Here is a 27,687-nt window from a genome sequence, read left to right on the forward strand (position 1 = left end):
TTGAAGGCAGGTTTAACTAGATTTATAAAAAAATTTTATCCCAAACTTTCTGCAGTGACTTTAAACTGCTGTTACAGAATTGCTTACAGACTGCTGTTACTCATAGCTATTACTTCAAGTTTTAAATAAATTAAATTTATTAAATCCTGAAGTATAATAAACATAAGAAATGAGATGCAATGCTTTTTTTAAGTAATGTTTAAGTTAGCTGGAAAACAGGCCAGATTTTACTTTCAAGTGCTTCTTTCAAAGCTATGTTGAATGAAAATCTAACCAGTCATGATAAAAAGTAAATGGCTTAGAAAGGTGCTGAACAAAGTACCTTATGTTAAAGGCTAAGTCAGAATTGTAAAGGTTTGAATCATTTGTCAGACAAATAGTATTCTTTATTAGTTTAGATGTAAGCAATTATAACAGTCAGGTTGTCACTGTGAAAAAGTGTGAAAAAGAGCTCAGTTTTTGTCTCCTTTTTAAAAAAATGTTACGTATGGGACATTTTATTGCAAATATAGGTGTTACACATGGGACATTTATGGTGGTTAAACTTCAATTCTATAGCTTATTACTCTAATATTTCTTATAGAGTGTATAAGTAAAAAAAATCTTGATATTGTCAAATTAGCAGGATGTAGAGGAAGACGTAAATGATAAATTTGGTTTGAAATATTTCCACCAATAATTGTTTTTTATAGAGGCATGGGACACTTTTTTAAAATTTGGGCAAAATTTTTTGGAAACGACCCAGTAGCTAAACCTTTGATGTTTTATGAAAAAATGACCACACAAATCAACTGCGGTGAAAATGTTTTATTGTTTGTATTGTGAACATTTTCTCTTTGCAGTTGACACCAGCCTTCTATTTTCCCATCAAAATTCTAAGCATTATCAATTGTTGAATTGTCATTTTGTTATTTATTCCTTTCCTCTACACAATTTTTGTCTTCTTTAATTCTGTTCTCTAGACATTATGTTTTGTTTATTCAATTTTTTGGGGGAAATGGGAATGTTGTGACAATCCTAGGGTCTGTCTCACCTTGCAACATTTGAACTTTAGCCTGTGAGTCTTTATCCTGGCCAATTTATGACAGTCTCTTATGATCATTTGTCAATTGGGTTTGGGCCATATGACAGGTTTTGAAAATTTAAATAGGCATGTGTCAATAGTTTGACCTCTCACATTCTATAATGATCTTTTAGGCTCTAATTAATGTGTGTGTGACTTGTTGGTTGTGTTTTCTCTGGTCAATGAGTGGTCTGTCCCAAGTGTGAACGCAATGGCCTGTCCTAAGGGCAAAAATTACGAAATGCAGATAAACGGAAGGATATAAACTTTACAGTTAATAAAACATTAAATTTATAATGCATTGCATGTTAAACAAAAAATATAAGGTTTTGCCATTTTGGAAGTACAGCTATTTTATTCTCTAATAGAATTTTTTCTCCTCATTTTATAAAAAACTATTAAATATTATGCTTCAAAGGGCCATGTGATATTTACAAGCATATTAAAGTTTGTTTACAGGACATAAACTCTATTGTTTCCAACATGCAAAAACAGTGCATATTTAATATATAAAATTTCTTTTACAGGACATAAACTCTATTGTTTCCAACATGCAAAAACAGTGCGTATTTAATATATAAAATTTCTTTTCTAGGGCATAAAAACAATATTTAAAAAAAATAAAAAATTATGAATTGCCTAATTGTTTTTGACATTTAGTGTTAATTAATAAGATGCCTGAAAGAATTGTGTCAGTTTTTCCACCAGAGCTTGATGACTATGAAGATAAAAATGAAAAGCTGGGCGAAGGTATGTGAAATTGTGTTTTAGTGTCATCAGAGCATTGTTTCATTAGCAGATAATAGCAACCCTATTTTTTCAGGTGGATTTGCAGAGGTGTATTTGGCTGAACATAAACAAACTGGAATGAGGGTACACATATTATTTGAAAATATCCAATTCTTTTTATTGTGCAAGATAGTACAATATATATATATATATATATAGACTTAATTTTGACTTTAGGTTGCTGTAAAAGTTATGAATAAAGCAATGTTGGAAAATATGGTAATATGGCATTTTTTTCTATTTGTTTATTTGAATTGTATAAAAGTTATAATGGAGATAAATTTCCATTAAGGGAGAGAATGCGAGCAAAACTTTTATAAACTGAAGTTACTTATGATCTAAAGAAGATTCGTGTAATCCCCTTACTGTGAAACTAGTAAGGGGATTACAAAGATTAAATCATGAAGATATCATCAAAATCAATTTTACATTGTGCAGCCACCTGCAACATTTGTTTACATAATTTTTATTCTGAATCAATCAGAATTTTTGAAAACCATATGATCTTCATGCAGAAGTTTATTTACAAGTCATTTCACAAGTCATGCTAGAATCATCAGATTTTAGCATGACTTATGATTTTATACAGGGTATCTGAAAAAGTGGACATTCAAGAGTTGCAGCTGTCATGCGATTCCCTTTCACTAATTAAGAGAATTTTTAAACATAAGTGAAATTTAATTCTCTTGTCAAATTTTTCATAACCGTTAATTTATTCTATTTTGTTATTTTTTAGTTTAATACTTGTAACTTGAAGTGTTCCATTGATCAAAAATAGTCTGCATCATGTAAAGGCTTCGTTTTGTACTTACCAATATGTGCAAATCCTATTTTTTTTTAACGAATTTGATTTTTTCAATATATTAAGCTTTATGCAGTACAAATGCTGAAATTAATTACTAAGAAACTAATGCTTTTCTTTCAAAAAGCTTTTATTGAATAATAGCAACTATTTAGATTTTGAGTATAGTTCCTTTTTGCCAATGAAAAGCTTCGTTTTTAAATATATTAAATACATATATTTTAAACATCTCGTATTAATATATATTTATATTTTGTTTCCCAATTAATCATCAGTTTCCCAATTAATCATCATTGAATTTTTTCTCAATTCCTGGAAATTTAGCATGGTTAGTCGTTTAGTCGTGGAATGTCCTGGAACTTCAAACAATTTTGTTCCAGAAAAATAAGAAAAATGTCATGTAAAGTCCTGGAATTTATATTTTAATTTAAGCCAGTTTACTAGGAGGTTTTGCCTAGCACACTAAAGGGGTGGAGAAAACTATAATCTTTTAATGATGCATGTGTCCAAAAATTAACAAGCTTTTAGTAATCTTGAAAAAGCTATATATAGAGCTTTATTGCTTTTTTAATCAAATGCTGTTGAACTTAAAATGTCTCTATTAATATCCTCAAGCATGCAATATTTGGATTATTTTTTGACCACGTATAGCTTTGATAAATTAACCTCAGTTGAGAGATAGAGAAATTTTCCTTCTGGCGCAGCGCACACGCGCACGCACAGTCAAACACAACAAATCAACTGATCATCCAATACCTAGAGGGGTAAGTACTTACCATGCTGTGTTGATTCATGCACATCAAGGTAAAGTCCCTATGATACTGTGCTTAGTCATGCATATTAAGGTAAAGTCCCTATGATGCTATGTTTATTCATGCACATTAAATAATGCTGCAAATGAGTAAAAAATTCTAGCGCACATGGAGGTAATTTCCCCTGCACACAGCTGATGTCATAAAAAATCAATGCATGTGCAGTAACGCTCTGACAAACGTCCACCCTTCAAGGTTAAATTGTGTACGCAGAGAGAGGATGAGTTTGTTCAAAAATACATCAGATAAAATGCAAGACATGTGCAACAAGGCTGTTGAGGATATGCCCTGGGCGCTCATGCATGTACCAGATCAATTCAAAACTTAGGACATGTGCAACAAGGGTATGTACCATACCGCTTCAAGACACAGGACATGTGCAACGAGGCTTTTCTAAAGGACCATGAGATGTTCTGGTTTATTCCAGATCAATTCAAGCCATGAGCAACAAGGCCGTTGAATATCATGCCTGTCTGTACCAAGCAAGTTCAAAACGCAGGACATGCGCAGCAACGTGTCCAATATGTAGGTGAAATCCTCAGATATTATGGAATGTATATATAAAATGGTACTCTGTTACCGGTGCTCTGTAGAACTGTGTGACAAAGTCAGGTGCCCCATGAGATTCAACCCTCCACAGGTGAGTACAAAACATACGACGAAATCTAGCTTTTTTCATGTCAAAGAAAATCTAGCTGCCCATATGGACGATGGTGTTGAGTTTGTGTACGGGGGCTACTTTTGTGGAAACGCGTGCTGCTTGGCTTGTGACAGCGCGTACGAAGTGTCACTGGAGACTCCTCAGAAGATTTGGGGGTGAGTTGACGCAAAATGAATTTTTGGGGTTGGTTTGAAACCAAGGTTATCTTACAACCCTGTTGTAAGATAAAAATCCAAAAAAAAAAATACTATAATAAATGTGCATCAACTGTAAATCAAAATTAGATATGTGTGGAACTGCAGTAGTCATGATTTTTATAACTGGCATTGGTCTCTCTCTACCACGAATAGAATTGTCAAAGGAGCTGGAAAATGAACAAGCCATTAAAGATTTGAAGGATTGTATTCATGCCTTAGAATAGATACCCTATAAGATAAATGGAACACCGACGGTTCATGGTGACCCCAGGTTGAGGGTGACTATGCAAAGTTTATCATACCGACAAACCAGGGTCTGACGTCGGAAGGTCTGACAAAGCTGAGCAAGAGTAATCACGTCTTCAGGATCTTGTTGCTTGGGTCACAGGCAGGAGCCAAGGCATCCTTACTCGGGTCTGGTGCGGACAACTATATAGCAAGACAAATCCTGTTGCAAAAATTTCTAAGTATGGTGAGGCGGGAAGAGCTGAACACAATTTCAGAAGGTGCTGCAGTATGCTGCAACTCCAGTCAATTTTGCCGTCATGCCCAGTGTGTATGTGCTACCTTCTGATATGAACCTGTGTATTGGTAAAATTGAGGGGTACAACCACAACATTCTAATCGCACCTGCCAACGTAAGCGTTGGGGTCCAGATTGACGTGAATAACAAGCCTATTGTGAAGCATGCCGCACCCTCCCAAGCATTCTATCAAAACACGTAGGCATACTACACCCCCGAAGCCTACCACACCTCCCAAGCCTACCACACCTCCTACCACACCTCCTAAGCCTACCACACCTCCTAAGCAGGCTATCAGGTCACCAACACACAGGGAGGTGGAACAACATAAACAGAAGAAGCATACCCAACATGGCATGCCGCCCCCCTCAAAGAAGATCAAAACCAACACGAGGATACCAAAATAGTGCTGATCACAGCAGGAGAAGGGCTCATCATCACCTATATCTGGCTTAAGTAAGGTCTAATGTGTTTCATCGACATATTAGACATATTTTTTCTTTCCAACATAGGCCACAACAAAAGCAACAGAGGCTGCGATTGCCATATAGAAATGTTTGGCTGCATATTTGACAATGGTTGCCGCTACTCTGAGCAGGAACGAGACTACGGTACCAATAATTCCAGGTAGTGCAGCACCTGCTTTGGCTGCTAGGTATTTCAGGAATTTTCCCAATTTTTCTAACTGCTTTTCTACAAATCCCTTCCCTGCAGCACCTCCGGCACCTTCTCCTGTAACAGCGAGTACAATGGTGGAAATCAATAGACCAATAACCGAGACGATACTTGCTATAGTTAGACCCTGCTCCTTGAACAAGATCTTGAGCTTTTGAAGGAGGGACGTGTCATCCTCAGCGATCTTCATCAGGGTTTCCTTGATCACCTTCAGCTGGCTAACTATTTGAGAGGAAAGTAGACCATATGCTTCTTGCGCAGCCTTTTTTAGATCCTTCAATTTTTCAATTTCATCCCTAGCCTTTGCGATATCCATATCCCAAATTTCTTGTTGTTCTTCAGTAGCTCCGGGCGTAGCCTTTTTTCCCTCAAATCTTTTCGCGTTAGCCTCTGCCTTGTTGATCTCACCATTATACAAAATCATCTTGCATCTCAATAGCTTCAAATTACCCTGTATGGTTTGAATTTCGAGGTTGAGCCCACTTCTTTCACGTTCGGTGAATACTTGTAGCCAGCACCAAAGGAAGTATCTTCTTGTATAAAACTATCTGTTTTATCCAGGGTATTCTCAATGTTTCCTGCAAAGGTATCCATCTCGATATCCTCACCCTCTTCAACCTCTTTCTCTGTATCTCCGTATTTTTAGATGAGGTTCTGGGACCCTACTTTACTACCTTTGTTGGGTGTAGTATAGTCGGCAAAACCTAGGTCTATCAGCCGCTCCTTACCTAACCACCTTCGTATTTGGCCAACGGTCTTTAATTTTCCATCAAGATTTGTAATTACTATACCATCGACAGCAAGTTGATCCCCTGTCATTTCAAACTCATTGTAAAATTTCGCAGTTCAAAGCCTTGCTAAGACGTTCGTAAAGATTGTCGACCTTTGATTTTAGTATTTCTTGCTTATGCTCCTCAATGTCAGACCCGAAACACCCTGTTGTTCTCCTGACCGTGGAGGCTTTGGCGTTGCTGGGGGTCTTGGAGTATCTTCATGCTCTGGATGGCCCTCCTCATCAATATCATCCTCATGTGTATAAATACTAGATTCATTGGCATCTTTTATTTTTAAAAATCCCCATAAATAAATGAGTGCATTCGGAACAACATTGGACCCCTACGCAGAAATGAAACAGCTTTTTGGTGTCAAGGGGAAAAAGAAGCGTGTTCAGATCAGTAACACACCCTCGACAATCAATCAGAATGAGGACTTGTACGTGGATATCCCCAACATGCGACAGGACGAGGTTATTTTTCCAGCGTCCATCAAACTCCTGTTTGACCTGGAAGTGACAGCTACCAAAACTTACCATTGTCTCGAATATCGGCAAAAGCCTGGTGCGAGACCTACGTATCACTTTGAATGGCAACGAGGTGCAAAATATCAATGACTATTCCACGCTCACAGTCTACCGAGATCTCTGGCTACCCAAATTTGATCGTGACAATTACCTAATTTTAGACGTTATCAACTCCAATGATGGTACCATCCAGGCCCTGCAGGTCAAGGCCACTGACCATGCTGGGACAGATAAGGAAAAGGCCATTGTTGCCACATATGGTAACGCCTTTTGTATACCCCTGGGCAAGATGTTTGAGTTAACTAAGGACCTCCCCTACGATCGACTCCAGTTTGTGATTCATTTTGCCTCACATAGCGACGTTATCAAGGATGGTGGTACGGCAGCCTCTGGAAGCACGGCAGCCAAGAAAGCGGATGCCTTGTACAAGATCAGCAATATCAAGCTAGAGTTTGACAAGATCACTCACAAGGATCTCGCTATTGCCATGGTGTCACGGTATAGTCATCTCGCTTTACCCTAGAACGGATACTTCGTAGTAAGGTGGTTACAATGAAAAAGGCTCATACAAACTACAACCTTCAGATTGACACCCCTGCAAAGAGTTTAAAAAGCGTCCTATTACTCTTCGTAAACCCTTCAAAAGTGAAGGGGTACACCGGTGTAAACGAGATGTTCTACAACCCCAAAATCGAGAAGATATCCATCACTGTGGAGGGCGAACCTTATGAACTATATTCGCATGCCATGCTTCCTAAGGATCACCTGGAACAGATCGTAAATCTCTTTGGTAGTCACGACTCTAACGTCACCATTGGCCGATTCTTCAATGAACGCTACGCCATGTTTATCGATTTCCGAGCCTGATCATACCCTACATGGTTCTGGAAGACCCCTACAACGCCTGTCGGACGGCATTACCCTCCACATGACAAAGAAGGCCAACGGAACTGGGAACATCCGCTGTTATGTGTACCTTCTGCAGGACGCGCACTTGAATATCTTGGATGGTAGGTTTCACTCTGTGGAATACTAATGACCATAATTTGTGTTTGTCCTAGGGGCAAATTCAAATCAATTTGGAAAACAAGAGCTGCTCAACATGTAAAAAAGTTTTAACCCTAGACAATTTTAGGATCAGGGGGAATGGTTAAACAAAAAGTTGCATAGTTTGCCTGGATAAAAAGAAACAGTGGCGTGCCAAAAACAAGTGCCCTCATCAAAAGCAGAGGGATCAGTGTAAAGAGTGTAAGGGAAGTGGGATTTGTGAACATGAAAGGCGGAGGGCCTATTGTAAAGAGTGCAAAGGTAGCCAGATGTGCGAACATCAAAGACAGAGGGCTTGCTGTAAAAACTGCAAGGGCAGCCAGATTTGCAAGCATGAAAGACAGAGGGCCTATTGGAAAGACTGCAAAGGGAGCCAGTATTGCCACCATGAAAGAAAGAGGGCCTATTGCAAAGAGTGCAAAGGCAGCCAGATTTGCGAACATGATAGGTGTAGGGATCAATGCAAAGAGTGTAGGGGAAGTGGGATTTGTGAACATGAAAGGCGGAGGGCCGAATGCAAAGAATGTAAAGGGAGTCAGATTTGCGAGCATAAAAGGGTGAAATCCACCTGCAAAGACTGTAGGGGAGTCAGACTTATGAACATGAAAGGGTGAGGGCCCAGTGCAAAGAGTGCAAGGGCAGCCCGATTTGCCCCCATGAAAAACAGAGGGCCTATTGCAAGGAGTGCAAAGGCAGTCAGATTTGCGAGCATCAATGGTGGAGGGCCGAATGTAAAGAGTGCAAAGGTAGCCAGATTTGCGAGCATGAAAGGCAGAGGTCTAAGTGCAAAGAGTGTAAGGGAAGTGGGATTTGTGTGAGTCAGATTTGCGAACATGAAAGACAGAGGGCTTACTGCAAAGAGTGCAAAGGTAGCCAGATTTACGACTGATTCAACAAACAACGGGAATTACAAATACAGGCTAGGAAGAGCCTGAGAGAGCTGGAAGATGACTTGCACAAGTACTACATTGTGTCAAATAGTAAGGTACCTAAACTGTCGGATTATTACACGCCTTCCAAACAACAACAAGATGGTGAGTTAACCTTCATTATTGGCTCCTTGTCTCTTCTGGGGTTTATTGCCTACAAATATTTGTAAAACGTTTTTGACATGTACTAAAGACATGTCAAAAGCATCACATATCGTTACCGAGGAAGAAGCAGAAAAATTAAGCAATATCTACGACACAAAGCCATCAAATTACTCGCGAAGCAGAGTGGTCTATCCAAAAAACTAGTCACTCATTGGCTGTCTAGGCAACTGCTCTGGCTCCGACATATCAAAGGCCGAAACGTATTGATTATCCACTTTTCACCATTACGAGACCCAATGAGATGCATCAATTTGATATACTGTACATGCATCATGAGAAGATATACAATAGCACGTACAAGTATATTCTCACGGGTATTGACATAGCCTCAAGGTACAAGATGGCGAGACCCTACGTACTAAAAAGGCCAGCGAAGTTACAGACATGATTAAGGATATTTATAAAGTAGGACCTCTTCGATACCACAACACCTTTCACTGTGACAATGGCTCTGAATTCAACTAAAGTGTAACAAAATTGCTAGAGGACAAGGGTGTGGAAATTAAAAGGGCTACCACCAAGTACCACCATAAATTTACTGCCTTTGTAGAAAGCTACAGCAAGACTAGCAGAAAGACTCTTCAAGCCTCAAGATACGCAAGAGTTGGTTTCAGCGGAGACTAGTAGTATATGGGTCAAACACTTGTACACTATCGTCAAAAGTCTCAACAATACCAAGACTGCTATGATTGCCATGAAACCTAGCAGGGCGATCAAGCTTGAGGAGGTACCACTTGCGAAAAGTCAGCAATATCCAGAAGTAAAAGCATTACTTGAGGATGGGTTGTACCTCAACCTTTTACAACCAGGAGAGGAGCATAGCGACTCTAAAAGACGGGCAACTGACGCCTTTTGGAGCAAACATACTTGCAGATTGGATCGTATCGTAGTGAGTAGTCGTGTTTTGTACTATTTAAAAGATGCTCCTGAAAGAAGCTTCGTGTCAGAAGAATTGATGCTTATTCCAGAGGATGTCGAAGTACCTCCAGAGCTTGTTAGGGATTGGTAATAGTTCTTTGTGCGTTCATCTAGATTTTCATCCCAATTTTCGTCATTCGGATCTCGCGGATAATCCAAAGGATGTAGTGTATAGAACGGATAGCCATATACTATGCCTTTGATAACATCAGGTTCGTTTTCCAGGTGGATGTCAACTAAGCGTCTATCTTCAATAGGAAACTTGCGTATGTCGCCTATTGTTTCTATAGCAAACTTGAGTATGTCGCCTATTGTTATCAAGTCAGCCAAATCCGATAGCTTCAAGTCCTTATTTTTGATGACCTCATAACAGATTGCACCATAGTTGTTCCTAGCCTTTTAAACAATATGGAGCCCCAGGCGTTTTATAGCTTTCTCTAACTTTTTGTCGATTTTCTTCCTTGCAAATGTTCCCCATGCTTTTTCGCCTGACACTAATCTCTCTAAAAGGTCTTCATCGGTTTTATACTTTAAAGGAAGAAATTTTCGCGATTTTGCGAATTTTGGCCAAAATCGCGAAAATAAAGTCCCGCGAAAAAAATCAAAAGTGGTCGTTCGCGAAAATAAATTCCCGCGAAATTTTCAAGTATGCTTGATTCGCGAAAATAAATTCCCGCGAAAAAAATTTTTTTGCAACATAACAAATACCTTATTGGGGAAAAGTTTGAGAAAAATGTGCAAGGTTTTATTTATGGCACTTCTCACTCTAAAAAATGAAAGCATTAGGAAGTAATAACGTAAACAGTTTTTCGATATCTTTTAAAAATTTTTTTTTTGTTTTGTTTAATCTATTACAATTACTGTTTCGGCTTTGGCGTCGTCCCTGTTTTGTTTATTGTGATTTTTTTGTTGGCGACGGAGCATAACCCTTATGTCCGGGATATTCTCATTGACGTTTGTTGTGGTTTTTTTCTTCTTTCTTTTCGGAGCAGTTTCTTTTTCTGGTGGAGAAGCATTAGTAGTTGAAAGTGCTAGAAAATTTCCGAGAATTTCTTCATCTTTTGGTTCGATATAATAATCATTCAGCAATTCTTTATAACGATCCAAAATCATGTGGTTTTTTATTGTAGCTGGCATTCTCACAGTGACTTCACATGCGATTTCCAATCCTCCTTGAACCAATGGAGATCGACGATAATTTGTTGACGTTAGAGTAGCCGTAATCCTTGCACCCCTGTCTAGAATAAACTTTGTTATCCTAGAAATTTCTCTGGGTAAGTGTCCCACTGTTGTTCCAGAATCGCACTGTTCGGTTTTTATAGCAAACAGATCAAATGCGTTGTCTTGTTCATAATAGCAATTAAGTGTTTCTTCTTCTCTTGGGAACCATAATCTCTGATAATAATGGAAACCTCTTACAGCTGAAAAAAAATTTAAAATCTTTTCTGTCGAAGACATGATGCAAGAAAGTTGTACATATAAGTGATGACAAAGATGATTTGTCGTTCGATTTTGTCTAAAAGAGATGTCTGCTAAATTCGAAACCGTCTAGACTGATTCGATCCAAACATAAAAGAAGAGGCGTATTCGAATACACACAAGGATAAGTCAATTTATGCCGGGGGTTATGTTGTTCTAAATCTTAATTCTTTAGAATATAAACATCAAAGACGTTTTTTTTACCAAAATAAAAAAAATAAAAAAAGGGCAAACGAAAGAAAAACTTACATTCTCAAATCAGCTGTCATTTATATAACTGCTTTTTGTATAAAAAACACGTTTTTTATAAATTAGGTACGTATAAAAAAATCAAAAATGTCTTCGTTCGCGAAAGTTTATTCTCGCGAAATATTTTAAAAATAGGCCATTCGCGAAAATTTTTTCTCGCGAAAAATTTCGAAAGTGTTCATTCGCAAAAATATATTCCCGCGAAAAATCTTAGGAGAGGCTATTCGCGAAAATAAATTCCAAAAATTTCGCGATTTTTTGGCCTCACGAAAATTTCTTCCGCGAAAATTTCTTCCTTTAAAGTATTCAAAACCTTTGTAGTATACTCCATCTCGATACTTAAAATTTTCCAGGCAAGTAGGACAATAACCACTCACTGATGCTGCCCTGATACAACAGCGTAGTATGGGTACATGGATATTGTAATCCCTTGAAAATTGATTTATTTTTATGTATGCCTGTATGTATATTGCATTTTAAAAATACCTATCTGAGACTGAGTTTTGCCCTGTTTCCCCTGCTGAGGCTCAGGTGCAGGTTTTGAGATTTGCCCCCAAATCTGTACCATACCCGACCCCTACTGCCAATACGGCCAGTGTTCCTACACCGTAAAGGTAGACTGATTGTACGGAACCTGCCTCAGAAGAGGTTTTGATTGTAGGTTTTACAGCACCCTCTTGTTGCCTAAGTTGTTCCTTCCTGTTCTTTATAAGTGCTGCCTAACTTGTAACCTTGCGCAACCCTTCCCGGATGCTTTACTGGTCTTGTTATGACCTTCTCTTCTTGTCTCTGTTCTTCACTCATTTATCTTAAAGTCATAAACCTTAAAATAAATTACTTCCTTTTTACTCCAACATAGACAGATAGTCCTTGATCTTCAAGGATACTCAAAGTCTCTTTTATCCCTTTGAGTAAAGATTCAGGGCTATTTAGATCTTTCTCAAATTAGACCAAGAACTCTCTAAAGGTCATGGGCTTTTCCTTTTGATGGCACTCAAACTTTCGAAGTTGATTCCATTCGGCAAGTCTCTTGCCAGCAGCAACCTTTCCTGGATGCGTCGACAATTTTTTCCATGACCGTGGGCTGTTGATTGATGATAACACTACACACGCTGCTCATCTTTGTTCTCGTAAGCCTCTGCCTCATCCTGTTTATTGCTCATATGCCGGGCCGTATGCCCAACCACCAAGATAGGTGCTAAACACCTACCAATGGTACAAAAGACGAGAATCCCAAGATCTGTCATGGCGTCTCGGATAATGGGGTCATCCTCGACATCTTTTCGGAGGTCCTCGACACTGTCAATGTTGAAGAAATTTCCAATCATGCTAGCATAGAGGTTTACCTCGTGGTTAGACAGTGCCTTAGCCGTTTTCTCCCCCTTCTCTTGTAATTCACGTTGTACGTACTCGGTATGGACGTTTACAATGGCTTCGTCAGGGGCCTTATCGATAAAGCCTTCCTTACATTTTTTAGGTAGGAGTCCCTTGCCTTTGTGTAAAGCTTCTTTCAAAGCTTTGCGCTTATCCGTGGGCTGTTCAACATGTTCAAAAGATTCTGCGGAGTCAAATACTTGTGCAAGCTCTGACATTCTCTTTATTAGATGTTGAAATTTTAGATAAAATAGCAGTACTATCACATAGGGTAGTATTACAGCAATACACAAACACACTTCCATGGTTTGCTTCCATGGTAGACACCCGGTGGTAGTGTCCGCGGGCTAGCATCGTAATTTGGTCCTGTTGCACGAGCCTTTTGTCATCTGCCCTGTTAAGTGCTAACTTATTCACCTCTTTGGTATATATTTGATGGTTCTTGTTCTGAATTAAAACCTGACTTTTGTATATATCAAAGCCTTTCTCCAGGCATCGTCTATAGTCGTCGAAGGTGATAGACTTCTTGGTAACACATTCTTTTACACCCTTTGCTTTCCTGTCACCACCCTCCTTTGTAAGACTCTAATTTTGCTCTCAATGTTATACTTTTCTCCCATGTATTTGTTGTTTGCCTTGGCATAGCGATGCACCGCCTGGGTTATACCTCCTGGGATACCTTTTATAAACATCCGGAGCATGTTAGGGTCTGTGAGGAGCTCTAACCTAATTTCGGTATACTTGAGTGCTGCCTTCCAGGCGAGTCCGGGTGCGGAGTAAAAAATGCGCAGGGTCAAGCTTGTAGTTTGTCAAGTAGATGTCTCGAAATGTCTCGAAAACATCTGCCAGCAGGAGGACGTCTGTCTTAAGATACACATCGTGGTGGTCACCCATGTTAGTAATATCTATATAATTCCACGGCTTTTCGCGATGTCACGTAATTTTTTTACGGTCTGTGTGTTCCATCTTTATTGAATGAATTCTCGATTGTCAGTGAATTACATGAAAAAATAAAATTAGCGCAGTTATATGCTCAGAATCCGTTTGAACTGCGCATGCGTTGATTTTTGATGACGTCAGCAGTGTGCGGGGGGAAATTACCTCCATGTGCGCTAGAAATGTTTTTACTCATTTGCCGCATTATTTGATTTACATGAATAAACATAGCATCATAGGGACTTTACCTTGATATGCATGACTAAGCACAGTATAATAGGGACTTTACCTTGATATGCATGGATAAACACAACATCATAGGGAATTTACCTTGATGTGCATGAATCAACACAGCATGGTAAGTACTTACCCTATGATTAGTGGATTTGTTGTGTTTGACTGTGCGTGCGCGTGTGCGCTGCGCCAGAAGGAACATTTCTCTATCTCTCTAGTTGGTTGCATTCACAGTATAAAGGTTCACATCTATTGTTTGCTGTATTTTAGCATTTTGAGCTTTTCTTTAGGGAGATTTACACAGAGCATACCGAGAAATTGATGCAATGAAAAGATTGGGATGTCACCAACATATATGTCAACTGTACCAAGTTGTTGAAACTGATAAAGATATATTCTTAGTTTTAGAAGTATGGTAACTATTTTATTAGTAACACTGTCAGACCCTTAGTATCCAGCACCTGCTGCCAATGTCAAAACTTTTTTAACTTTTAAATCAATGAAAATGCAAAAACAATTTTCATAGCACTCTATTGATGGGTAAAGAATAAGCCGGTACTCAAACAAATTTACAATTGCTGATGGCCTGGGTAAGGGTTTCTACACTGACCCAGTCAGTGGATTTGGATTTGATTTTATGTTATTCTTTTTCAAAGCATACTTTTTTAATCTTTATTTAAGGGAAAAAAGAAGGGAAGACCATTCAGTTAAATTATAAGATATTTAAAGTATATTTTTAAATATTGTATAATATTAAAGATCTGTATGTCTTTTTTTTCAATTTTATCTTTACTGTGTTATAATAACTATTGCGATTTTATTATAGAACAGACTTTAATAATACCCACAAATTACTACATGCATAAAAAAGTTTACCTGTAATAGAAAAGTTTTTAAGGTCAACAATCTTTCCTGGATCCAGCTAGGTGACGACAAACACAAGTATTTTTAAGTTCAGCCTGAGACCTGATACTAGCATGACCAGGAGGGTTGACTCTATTTGAACCTTTGAAAAGCTTGTTTAGTGCCCTAATGCAAATATGATACGTTGGATGAGAGACTATTTGTAAACACAAAGATATTTAAAGCAAAAAATATTTTTTTCTCAGTTTATCTAAATAAAACATCTTTTTGAATTCTTTCAGTATATATCTGGTGGAGAGCTGTTTGATTATATTGTGTCTCGTGAAAAATTGTCTGTAAGTATAACTCCATGTGTTCCAAAACAAAAATTTCTACTGTTTAAATTATAATTATTGATTTCTTGTAGGCTGTAACATAATCAAAACCCATTTATTGGTTTTTGTCCCTAGGAAAAGGAGAGTAGAAGCTTCTTTCGTCAAATTGTATCAGCTGCTGCTTATATCCATTCTAAAGGATTGGCTCATCGAGATCTAAAACCAGTGAGTTTACTACTTTGTAAATAGCTTCTTCTAAAAGAAGCTGGAATTAAAATGCCTAAATTATTTTCGAAAAAAGTTAAAAAAGTTAAATTATTGTTTGTTGTTTTGAAAGCTACTACTGTGTGAAATGTACAAAAGATACTTGACAAAAGAATTGATGAAGACTTTGTATTGTGACATTAGCAAAAAACAAAAGATACAACTTGTGTCTGTAACACAAGTTGTATCTTTTGTTTCAACTTAAAAGGTGTATCGCTGAACTGTCCAGGGTGGCTAGCTATCCAGAAAACCTTAAGAACCTGGAAAAGTTGCATAAAAAAATCAGAGAAATGTCACAGAATTTTTCAAAAAGTTAAGAAATTTTGTTGTGTAAAAATCAGCTGTCGACTATCTGAGCAAATTGAATATGGCCTAGAGTGCAAATGGAATATTGCTTTAAAATTCTTGTTTTTTGTAAACGCATCCCATTTTTTATTTAAAACGTCAAACTATAGCTGAAGCTGTATTTGCTTTTTTTTGTCATGCTTACAGCCTCCGATGTTCTTATTTGTCCTTTTCTGAAAAACTTGTGATAATGAATTTGTTTTTTAGATAGTGTTAAAGTTTATCTCATTTTAAAAAGATACATAAATATAAAAACAGTAAATAGTTGTTTTTAGTAATTATAAAATACGTTCTTAATATGTTTTTAATATTTGGTAAAATATCTTAGAAATTAGGTTCTTTAAAACAAGGTGTACAGAAGGCAGGGAAATTTACATTTTAGTCACGAAATTGATTGTCCAACCCGGCTGTCAACAAAATGTCATTTAGATATGATTTAGAACATTTAATTGCTATTTATACAGGCATAGCTTTAGACACTATTTATTTTGTACAAGAAGCAGATAAAAGTTTTGTAAACATTATTTCTGCACTAAAAAATGTACAATTTAATAATAAGATGGTCCTTAAAAGTTATTGTTTACAACGTTCACGTGAAACAGGTAAATGTCACAGGATAGACACTATAAAAAAGAAAAGCAAACTGTTCAGTTTCCTACCTATATAGTTAAACTGGTGTACATACAAACAAATGCTTTAATATTTCAACTTGAAGGACCTGGACGTCCATTTAATTTTTTTAAGTATGAAGGTAAGAGAATATTTACAATCCTGGTATCAATGTAGGACCTGTTGAAACAAAAAAATAGTAATAAATGAAATTTTAAAATAGGTAATAAATTATTTTTTTTTTCTATACATATTATACAATAACAAATAAATAAATAATGTAATCGAAATAAAGTAAATTAATTAGATATGTGAGACGGAAAAAAGAAAACTGGTACACTGATGATACTGGTATACTGATGACGTAAGAATGGGATAGCACGAAAAAAATAAAAATAAAAAAACATAATTAAAAAAAATAAAAAAATTTTGGCGTAATTCCTGTTTAAGATGGTTTTTTATGGTTTTTATGTATCTTGAAAATAAATGTCCCTGCAACATTGGAAACACTAAGTGTCTTAAATCAATCATTTTAGGAGAATATGCTACTTGACAGTAATAATGTAAGTTTTTCTGTAACTTATATTTCTATACATGCTCATTTATTCGAATGTGGTTACCTTTTCCACTTAAAATGTATTTTCTAAATTCTTGTATTTTTTAAATACAAGGGATCAGAAATCCCAACGACAATACAGGAGTTCAGTACATCATTGTTTGTAAAAATACACTCAAGTAGTGTGTGCAAGAACACACATCTTTTAAGCCCCTAAGAATATAATTTGGTGGAATAATCTTAGTATTTTGTTTATAAAAATCGCAAATTATAAACATCTGTTTTCTTGTTCCTGAAATAATCTGTAGACATGCTAAGCACTGGAATGCATACCATGACGCACACAAGGTTAATCATAATACCAGAATGCATTCGAAGTTGGATTGATTATAATTTGTTTTCTGCATTCTGTTGGTGTATTTTACTGAGCAACTGAAATTTCTGAATTTTTTCTTGATTTTTTTTGTTAATTATGGCTGCTATTAGGGAAGTTCCTTAAGGAAATTAGATTGTGAGCTTTACATGGGGTTCTAGATTTACCTGCATCGTCACCAACAGACGTACAAAAAATAACTAAAGTGCGAAAAGATAAGACTAATTTATGAACTCCTACGAATATAAAAACTTGAAATAAAAATGATTAATATTCTTAATTCTCTCCAGTGTCTTTTAAGAAGCTTAGAACTGTTTACATGATATCCCTTGAGTAAAAAAACACTTTGGCTTAAATTGTACTATGTTTTTTTTTTTACCAAAGTTAAAATTCACTTTGGCTTTAAGTGTAAAATATGCTAACTCGTGTAGATATGCCAAAATCAAGCTCATTTTACTAAGCAGGTGCAGTTATCACATGTTTAGCGTTAGTGATGGTTCATTACCCCTTAGTTTAATATTCCACTTTCGTGTAAAATGTTTTATAATCAATACAGAAAATCAGTTCTTCCTTTTTTTGCATTTTTTTCCTGCTTTAGAGTATCAAGATTATAGATTTTGGTTTATCTTCTAATCCAAAAACTAACATTCTTCAACCGCTTGCGACATGTTGTGGTTCACCTGCTTATGCTGCGCCAGGTATGACAGTATCTTCCAAGAGATTATCGCTTTCCTTCATTGATTTGTAAAATTTATATAAATACTCTGGTTTTTGTGGGTTTTCTCTGTAATAGTCGTACGTTCTTGCAATGTAAATCCTTTCTCAACCTAATAAAGAAAATAAAGCACCACAATTTCAATTATAGTCATTACCTCTTGCACGCCAAAACATGTCTTCCATACAGTATAATTTATTACAGTGTTACAGTTTTTACGTAATGGTATACATTTCTTTAGAGTTGATATCTGGAAAGTCATATTTTGGTCCAGAGGTATGTTGATCTTTTTTGAGATAAATCATTTTATTGACTGAAAACGTGTGTGCAAAATGTGTCAATCCTTATATATTTCCGTACTTGAAATGTTGTCATGTTTTCTTGTTCAAGGCTGACCTTTGGAGTCTCGGTATTGTTTTGTATGGACTACTAAATGGCTTTCTTCCATTTGATGTTGACGATGATGAACCAACATATGCATTGTATGAAAAAATTAAAGTACGAAATTCTTGATTGTGTGTTTTGTGTTTATATTTAAGATTTATAGTGTAAAAAAACTACTCCATTTCATGTATAAGTTAGATAAATCAGTTTTCTTTTCCGATAAAAATTTCTTTTATTAATCTTTCTAGCTGGGTGATTTTGAAGTTCCAGAATGGTTAAGCCCAGGTATGTATTTCAACGTACAGATAACAACGATATATTGTTCTGCATCTTTTTTGTTACTTTTAAATTTCTTCAATTTAGGGAGTGTGCAAATATTAACAAGATTATTACAAGTATGTAACTTTTTTGAAAGTTGAAATTATTTGTAAGATTTCTTTTTTCAGGCAGTTAAATGAAGAGTCTTATTCAAATTTTTATCGTGTTTTTGCTTATGTTTGTGGACTTCTTCGGTTATCTTTAGAGTATTTCAAAATATAAACTGAATTAAATGCAGAATTTATAGTGTTGCTTCATAGATAATCTTCATATGCTTTCTCTAGACGGATGCAGAAAAGCGTATCACAACAAAAGACTTATTGCAGCATTCTTGGTTATGTGAAGGTTATGGTGCACCAGTGAAGTGGGAGAGCACTTTGTCGGTAATTTCATTAATTTAAAAAAAAATAATTTCAATGATTAATTGAGTTTGTCAAGCTAGCAAACAGATGTGCTATATATGTTTTTAATCGATGAGTGTTGATTTGGTAAAAAAATTATTACATAACATTGTAAATCAGGATATTATTAAAATAATTTATATAAAAATTATTTGTAAATGGAATTAAACTTTGTTGTAATAAAATTCGCCATGTAAATGTATTTTAAAATATATATTTTGAAATTAAACTTAACGCGAATTTCCACAATAGGTTGTTTATATAAGCATAATTCTTTAAGAATATCCAGGCTCAAATAGAGGAATTGTTAGGCACATGCTAAACAAATTGCTCAGCCTTGTTGAAATCTTCTGATATGTGTTTTTCTTTATGTCATTGGTATTTTATTTATTTTGTGGTTGTTCTTTTAAAGTTAAAAACGGAACCGTTTCATTTTACCCATATAGCTCATTATAATTGTTTTTCCGACAGGCATACCATAAGCATATTTTAAGCATAATTGTTTTTTTTTTGCGCATAAGCATATCCCAGCCTGATTTTGAATTTTCACTTGCTTATAGAAAAAGGTGTAAATGTTACAATGAAGTTTTCGTCTTTTGTTTCAGAGAGAAAGTCCTGATCCAAAAATTGTGAACGAGTTAGCTGATTATTATGAAGCAGTATCAGATGAAAGTATGGCAGATTTGATTAAACAGGTATCTGCATGCTAATTTAGAATGTATGTTATGAGGTGGAGATGGTGTGATGGTAGCACATTTAACTTGTAATCATAAGGTTGCAGGTTCGAGTCTCCCACTCTGGCGCACTTTAAATTTAATACTTTCAACCCATTTGGACCCATTTACTGACTTGTGTGGCTTACAAGCAAATAAGACCGATTCTATACGTATCTTTTGTTGGTAGTGTGACTTAGTTACTGTCTGGCGGAAGGTCAGCCAGCAGTTAGGGTAGAATCTTTAAGGAGTACAACCCTGTTACTTTAGTTCAAACTTCAGTTTGTCTAATACGAATAGCGATTATAATCGCCATGTTGTAAGTTCGATCATTATTCCAGTACCCTGAAAATAAAAAAGTGGACTCCTGGTGCGTTAAACTGTTTGTATACCATAAGTTGTGATTTTTACCCTGCATTTTTCGAATCAATGGTTTTTAATTATTTAATTTTTTTCAGTACAAATACGATTCGTTAACAGCACATTATTATTTACTATATAAACATCGACAAAAAACGCCGAGACCGAAAGTTTCGTTTAAAACACCGACAAGGTATATTTTCTTATCCGCTTTATTTTTGTTATTCACCAGTATTGTACGCCGTATGTCGTTTCTATTTAGCTAAGGTAGTACTGCAGCATCAATGACTTTGTAATTTTCAAGTTTCCCAATACCTATCGACGCAATATTGTCGTTGGTCTTAATTTTTCTTACGTCACTATTTCGTTACTCTGAAAAGTAGAATTTAGTTTGGCGACATTTTTAAATTGTAAAGAACAAAATTTGCGTCACGAAATTTGGTCAATATCTAAATTTTAGATGCATTAGACGTTTAAAAATATTTTGTCGGCCTTAATTTTCACACTAACCTTGATTTACATTGGCCTTAATTTTCGTCATCTTAAAATTTTTAACTTAGGGCAGACAAATTTTGGACCGTTAAGTTACCTTGTGCTATTTGTTTATAAGTTTTTGTAAAGTTTAACCATGTAACTGATATTTCAACTCCATTTCGTTTTTAGAGAAAAACCACAAAGCAGAATACCACAAGTATTCATTTGTTTTTGTTGTTGTTTTTTGTATACAATTCTTAATTATGGTGAAATGCATTTTTGTTCATTGTACTTTTTAAAGTAGAATCATGAATAAGAAACACTGACGAACTCTCGTAAATATTGTGCGATAGTGAGAGTTTTTCCCATGTAAACATTTCTCAGGATTTCATTTTTTCCTCATTTCTTCACACTTCTTCCTCATTTACCCATTTGTAGACTGGGCGACAATGTGTAAGTTTAAGCATTGATGATATTGATGTCACACCTACACGCCAAAGCAGATCGAAAAGCTGTTCTACTGACAGTAAGTGTTTAGCATTTCTTCCTGCATTTAATAGTCAAATTTGTAACAGTAAATTTAATGTCTAAAATTTAAAAGCTCTTGAAAGGTTTAAATTCTTCATAAAGTTCTACATGCTAAGATTCGGCTGCTTTTTGCACGAAAAATGTATGCGCACATATCTTACGCGTCTAAGTATTTTTTTTTTAGATGATGGAATACCCTACATTGACCCGTCTGGGGTGGATTATATCTCCCCATTAAGAGACACGAGAGAGTAAGATTTGTTTTGACAATGCTCTAGTGTTTGTACCGCTAAGACTAATTAGATTTTCTGTTGTAATTAATTCGTAATTTGTAAGAAGGCATTATTTGTTTGATGTGTATGTTTGTACCTTTATTGTCTTCTATACATAGAATGTTTATAAGAAGTGTAGCAGGGTGTCTACCACACTTTACAAAGGTTACCTTTAACCTTATGTTTTTTCGTTTTTAATATCGTTGGAAAACTCAAAGACCAAGGAGTATTAAGTCAAAATAATAAATATAAATATTACAAAGTAGTTGAGTAAAGTACGAAACATTTTTCTGGTGAGTTATTTTGAATGGAATTTAAGTCTCTTCCTATTAGGTATTTTATCTAGGTATTTTCTGTGTGTCTATGTGCTTAAGAACCTTGCAATATGACAAACAATTTTAATCAAAAGCCTTTTAAAAAGGTTAAAGAAATGAGAGAAAAACCTTGGCAGACGTATATGGCAGATATATAAGATGCGCATCTATCTAGTCAAAGCCTGTCATGCTTAATTTGATTTACCTTTAGAAAAGCTGCTTCTCAAGTTGATAATCTCAACAGATTAATATCTTTGACTCCAGCCAGGCCAAGACCTGTTTTTACTAACAAAAAAGTTGGACTAGCGGTTGGCATCATGACGCCAAAATTCGCCAAAAGAGTGAGTGTATCTAATTTACATCTACGTCTGTGTTTACTTTTTTTGAAACGTGATAGTAATTTCTCTTTAAGATTGGAAAACGAGTTGTAAACTTGATGACTCCCAGGAAAATTCCCACCTCAGAACAACCTAGAAAGATTAAGGTGGGATCTTCTTTTTTTGTGCTAGTTACTAACTTGTTTAAAAAATATCCGGGCTTGCCATTGTAATTTTAAGCTGCTATTGTCCAGTCAAATTAACTTTTAGTCGAATTAGCGTGAAACTACATGTTGTTATCACATTGTTAAATTAATTTGAGAAACTTTTAAAAGATTGCACTTAACTAAAATAATACGCACCAGCACGAATTGCCATCGATTTGACATCGAGACCGGCTGCAAAAAAACCCTGGTACAGGCCTGTGAGTTCTGTAATGCGATTGGTTTACATCCAATATGGATAATATATTAACGTGTCATAATATATGCAACGAATTACTTAAAGATGGCGGATTTTATACAAAAACATCGAAACTAATATTGACCAAAAATCGGTGATTTATAGATGGGTGAGAAAAGACTAGCTATCTTCCAACATGCATGTACATAGGCAAACGTAATAAGCCATTACTGAATGAAAATAAATCGTGTTTTTGTTTTCATTTTTCTACTTAAAAAAACAAGTGCTCTTCCCAATGTGTAGTTTTTTGTTGGTCTGTTATGTATAGTTAGCTAGCAGACACATCACACTTGTGCAAAATTTAGCCACAAAGGTCACAGCTAGCTAGAAAAATGTCACGTTTCGAAGCAAAATTCGGGTCTAAAACTGCTACAAAAAGGATTTACCTAAAATGAAATTATCCACAAGGCATATTTTGCTAAAGATCCTAAAAACGTGCTAACCAAAGAAAAAGTTTACTTAACTAGCTATAATTTTTTTTTGCCATAGTTCAACTGGGAAAGTTGCTAGCTGAGGGAATGGAAGAGATTGTAGCGTAGATATCAGGACTGAAGTTTGCTGAGCAAGATGCTTAATTTGTGACCCCATTTTAAACATAGTCTTGTTAACTGGGTTGCTTATAAAAGATTTTTCGGCCAACATTTATAAGACGTTGAAAAATATTTTATACCTAGCTAACTTCGATTTTATTTCCTTATTTAATATGGAACTAGCTAGATGCCACAATCTAAGACTTAACTTTTTCCCAAAGAGGTACTAGACTTATAAAATATAAAAGCTAGCCAGCTAAATTGAGCCTAGATTGTCTTCTTGTATCAGTATATCCCAACAAAATCAGCTTTATCTAATCACATGTTATTACATTTTGTTGACAAATATTGCTTCTTAAAAGATTTCATCACTATAAAATATAGTTTCAGGATGAGCAAATAATAACTTGGTTTGAAATAAAACTTTCGAAAGTCAAGCGTTGAAAAACATAAACAACTAAACGACATCGTCTTCGCCAGATGCATGTGAAAAACAAGGACTCGATCAAGTTGCTTTTACTAGCTGCACAAATTGTAACAGCGAGACAAACTCATTAATTATTTTAGTAACCAGTATACTGGTCATAAAAAGCAACCTGTACCAGGGTCTTGTTAAGTCGTCAAGTAAGCGCTAGCAGCTTTGACATAGGCAACAAACCCTGGGACGAGGATGGGATTGAACTAACCTTTTTCCAGGGCGAAATGAGACTCCACGCCCCTTGTTTGTACTCTTATTAGGTTGTATTTCTTTTCAAAGGGCGTTTATAAAGTAAGTACAACGTCAACCAAACCAGCCAAAATTGTCCGACAAGAAGTTGAAACGGCCTTAGCAACATTACGTGATTCAGAAAGATTGTACGGCTATGAAGCTTCGAAGTAAGTAAAAAAAATTGTACATTATTGTAGTTAAGTTAAAAAGACTGAAGTCTTGTACTTAAATGGCATTGTTGCAGTTCTATTAATTTCCACTTCAGGAGAAGCTGATCTAATAATAAGCTGATTGGTTTGAGCAGATGTTTTATTTTGACAAGTTGTTCTTTAGATTCAAGTTTAAATGCAAGGGACGCGATGAAAGAGGTGCCAAACTTATATTCCAACTGGAAATCTGCTCTGTTCCTGGTCTTGATACTATAGTAGGTAAGTGAAACGCCAGTCAGAAACCTGTCTAGTAGTATTTAGGCCTAAAGAAACCAAAAGATAAAGTCTGGGGGTTTGGATCATGGTGAAATGATCTGTGGGCTATTTTTAAATCTAGTCAAAAACGGATAAATAAAAATTAAACGTAGAGAAAAAAATCGGCGAAAAAGAAGAAGTAAATGTGAATTCTTTTCGACCTTGCTCGGTCTGACTTTGATCTGACAAAGACCTTGATCAGTGAAAACGCTTAATTTTTTGTTCTATAAAAACTTTTAGATGGATGTTAAATTTCTAATTTGGTTAAAGATACGTTTGTACCTAAATATACCCAAAATAGTTCGTTACATATTCTGATTTAAAGAATATGAACGAGCTGCATATAAATAAACATCTTTCTCCTCATCCTGAGAAAACAGTAGCAACTGTACTTTGCAAATAATTTGTTATAATTTTGTCGTTCACAACTGTTTAGTGGTGTGACTGACAATTTTTTTAAACTGAAAGTAAAAATCTAACTAAAATTACTCATGTGTTATGGTGATGATTCATTACATCGAGTTCTTCGCTTGGTTATACTTCTTCAGTTTATACTTCTGTAAAATTATCGAGACTAAACTAAACAACGACTTTATTTTATAGGTATACGCCACAGCCGTTTAAAAGGAGATGCTTGGGCATACAAGAAAACATGCGATATGATACTTGGGATGATCAAAATTTAAATACATGATAACGCGGTTATGAAATGTATATAAACAAAATTTTTTTGGTATATTAACCATTTTGTTATTCAGAGAAAGGCGAGCTCGCTGATTGATGTTACACTGTCAAATTATAGAACTCATTTTAAGCTTGTTATGCTTAGCTTATACATATGTATATATATCTATATGATTGTTAGTGTGGGAAGCCACAAAAGCAGGTTTAAGATATCATTGTTGACATCTCGCGAATTTCAGTCTGACTTTATTCAGTATGTCAGATACTGTGATCACAAAAGACACTGCCTTAATATTACTAATTTTCGCTGGTGTTAGTTTTTGCGCTTTGGTCAAACTCGCATAATTTGTGTACCAGCAAAATGCTCTTTAAGATGCTATTCGCGAAAATGAATACAAGAAAAAATATCAAGAAATTTTTAATTTTTTTGTGTCAGAGTGAAAAAGATGCCAATGTCAACCGCACGGGATCATTGAAAGTGTGCTTTAGTGAGTAACTGTTTGACAAAAAATATTATTTTCTTTTAAAAGTGATTTGGGAAAATGAATAACATTTTGTTTCCGTAACAATTCTCACCATAATACTGCAACAAGCAGAAACCCCACAGTCGTATATTATATCAAGTAAATTATCTAAAGAATTTCTATGTAGCTCAAAAATATTTGAATAAAAATATTTAAAAATTTTTTTTCTATTTCTTCGCTTCTTCTGCTCTCATTACCACCGAAGAAAATGTTTGCTAAAGTGTTTTTTCATGCATCAATTAATTCATAACTTAGAAAATTTTAAAACAAGAGAAATTCCAAGTTAAAAAGGTCAATAAAACAATTATTGAAACAATTACAGGAAGATTTAATTGCTTTATTCAATGAAGGACTATCTCTCATTATGAACAGACTTTCTCTGATTTCAAGGTGGTAATTATTCTCGCCAGAACGTCAAAGTCGACAAACGATGCGGGTATGATGGTTGCAGATTGTTTACTGATTAAACAGTTGTTTACTGATTCAGTTTTCAGGTGTCCATATTTGTTTGGCCATAATAGGTGGCATTGCAGCCATCACACGTGTAACGATATCTATCTATCTAATTATCTATCTCCTCAGTCGATTTTAAAGATTTCGCCTTCGCTGGCGAAAATCAAAAAAAGCAGCCACTTTCACTTGCAAAAAATACGGTAAAATCAGCAGTAAAACGCATGTACGTCTGCTTGTTTTATGCAGACAATATTGGAAAAATAGCGACAAAAAGTGAGCGGCTAAAGACGCGTCCGCGTCTTAAAACATGGGGATCGAGGGGATTCCAAACAAAAGGGAACTCTTTCTTCCTAACTATGTGGTACTTTCCAACTTATCAGGATACGGGTCAATTAAAAAGGGAAGAGTCGAATGGTCTAAAATATAAAGAATTGATGTTGCTTCGAATTCGCTTTCAGCGGTTCTTTTTGTACGCAAAAATTAAACCTGTGTTCGGACTGGAACAAATTTTTTTGACGCCGAAATCATCAAAACCAATGCCAAGTCAATGCAATGGAAATAACTCCAGAATGGCAACTAAGGCAGTGCGGTAGAAAGAATTTTTTGGAGGGGTCTTATTTAAGGGGGAGACAACATTTGTTTTTTATTTTCCAACCAAAAATGACAACAGACAAATAAAGAAGTAAAAACAGAACACAAATCTGTAAAATGTTTCAACAGGTGTTTGTTTATTGATTTTGTTCATAACTCTTTTATTCACACTACGCGTTTGAAATCACGGATTTTCTTTATAACTTAAATCGTTTTCATTTGCAAATAATTATTTGTAGAAAGAAAAAGAGTAATCATAAAACTCTACAGTAGCAGGTGAATTATATTTTTTGTCAACAGCTTTAGATTTCCCTCTTACTCGTAGTGAAACGTTGGTTCTTAGTGGTCAAGTAGAAAACACGCCTAAAAGAAAACTGTAATCAACCACCTAATGGACGACGCTAAAAATAACGTTGAAAGTTTCACAAACGACAGTGTTATCTTTATCATACTTGCAATTGTACTGATCATAACATCCATTTGTATCTACTTACAAAGAAATGACACTTATGGTTGCGTTTGTGTCAAACACACAGTTTTCTCAATTTTTGTCTCAATTATTCTGTCGAGCATATGTGCTATTGTAGCCTATGCATTCTTATTTGCGTACAAATACCACAAAAAGAATGATTTTGACTCGTTTATCTACCGTATGTATTTAACACTCTATTATCACAGCACTGGATTCAGATTGGCTTTCTCATTAGCGATGTTGTTGCTGGCCGTGCATAGATACTTTGCAGTCACAAATCCTTTGCGTTATAGAGATATGTGGGTTATAAAGAACACAAAGTTTATTTTATGCATTATGTGGTTAACAAGTACGATTATATTTGCTGTTCAATCCATTATCTTGTGGAAGATCCGCTTCACAACGAGCCAGCACGTCTTTAAACATATCATGTGTATTTGTTTTTCTTCTAATTTGGTTACATGCGCTGTTATCACATTCCTCTACCTTCAAGTTATCCGTACGATCAGAAAACGAAACATATG

At 35.6% G+C, this 27,687-nt stretch overlaps 1 protein-coding gene across 1 annotated transcript; it reads left to right on the top strand.

Annotated features, from left to right (window-relative positions):
* The first annotated feature begins 1,360 nt into the window (after window positions 1-1,360).
* On the top strand, window positions 1,361-25,817 carry LOC130654606 (maternal embryonic leucine zipper kinase-like). Its single transcript, XM_057457216.1, has 23 exons — window positions 1,361-1,813; window positions 1,887-1,936; window positions 2,030-2,071; window positions 14,444-14,563; window positions 15,299-15,352; window positions 15,467-15,556; window positions 17,086-17,112; window positions 18,077-18,176; window positions 18,435-18,469; window positions 18,584-18,691; window positions 18,826-18,862; window positions 18,941-18,972; window positions 19,180-19,278; window positions 19,902-19,991; window positions 20,468-20,562; window positions 21,033-21,060; window positions 21,282-21,369; window positions 21,556-21,622; window positions 22,169-22,298; window positions 22,370-22,441; window positions 24,024-24,142; window positions 24,309-24,403; window positions 25,043-25,817. The coding sequence occupies exons 1-23, from the start codon at window positions 1,738-1,740 to the stop codon at window positions 25,123-25,125; spliced, it is 1,737 nt and encodes a 578-aa protein (XP_057313199.1). The 5' UTR covers window positions 1,361-1,737; the 3' UTR covers window positions 25,126-25,817.
* Window positions 25,818-27,687: the final 1,870 nt, after the last annotated feature.

Source organism: Hydractinia symbiolongicarpus, chromosome 8 (genome assembly GCF_029227915.1).
Source record: "Hydractinia symbiolongicarpus strain clone_291-10 chromosome 8, HSymV2.1, whole genome shotgun sequence".
In the NCBI taxonomy this organism is placed as follows: Eukaryota; Metazoa; Cnidaria; class Hydrozoa; order Anthoathecata; family Hydractiniidae; genus Hydractinia; species Hydractinia symbiolongicarpus.

Bases quoted from the DNA above. Each gene is read 5' to 3' on its own strand.
- LOC130654606 (XM_057457216.1), top strand. From the start codon at position 1,738: ATGCCTGAAAGAATTGTGTCAGTTTTTCCACCAGAGCTTGATGACTAT. The intron at 2,072-14,443 runs GTAATATGGCAT...GCTTTTCTTTAG, and splicing joins AAGCAATGTTGGAAAATATG to GGAGATTTACACAGAGCATA. The intron at 24,404-25,042 runs GTAAGTGAAACG...TTTATTTTATAG, and splicing joins TGGTCTTGATACTATAGTAG to GTATACGCCACAGCCGTTTA.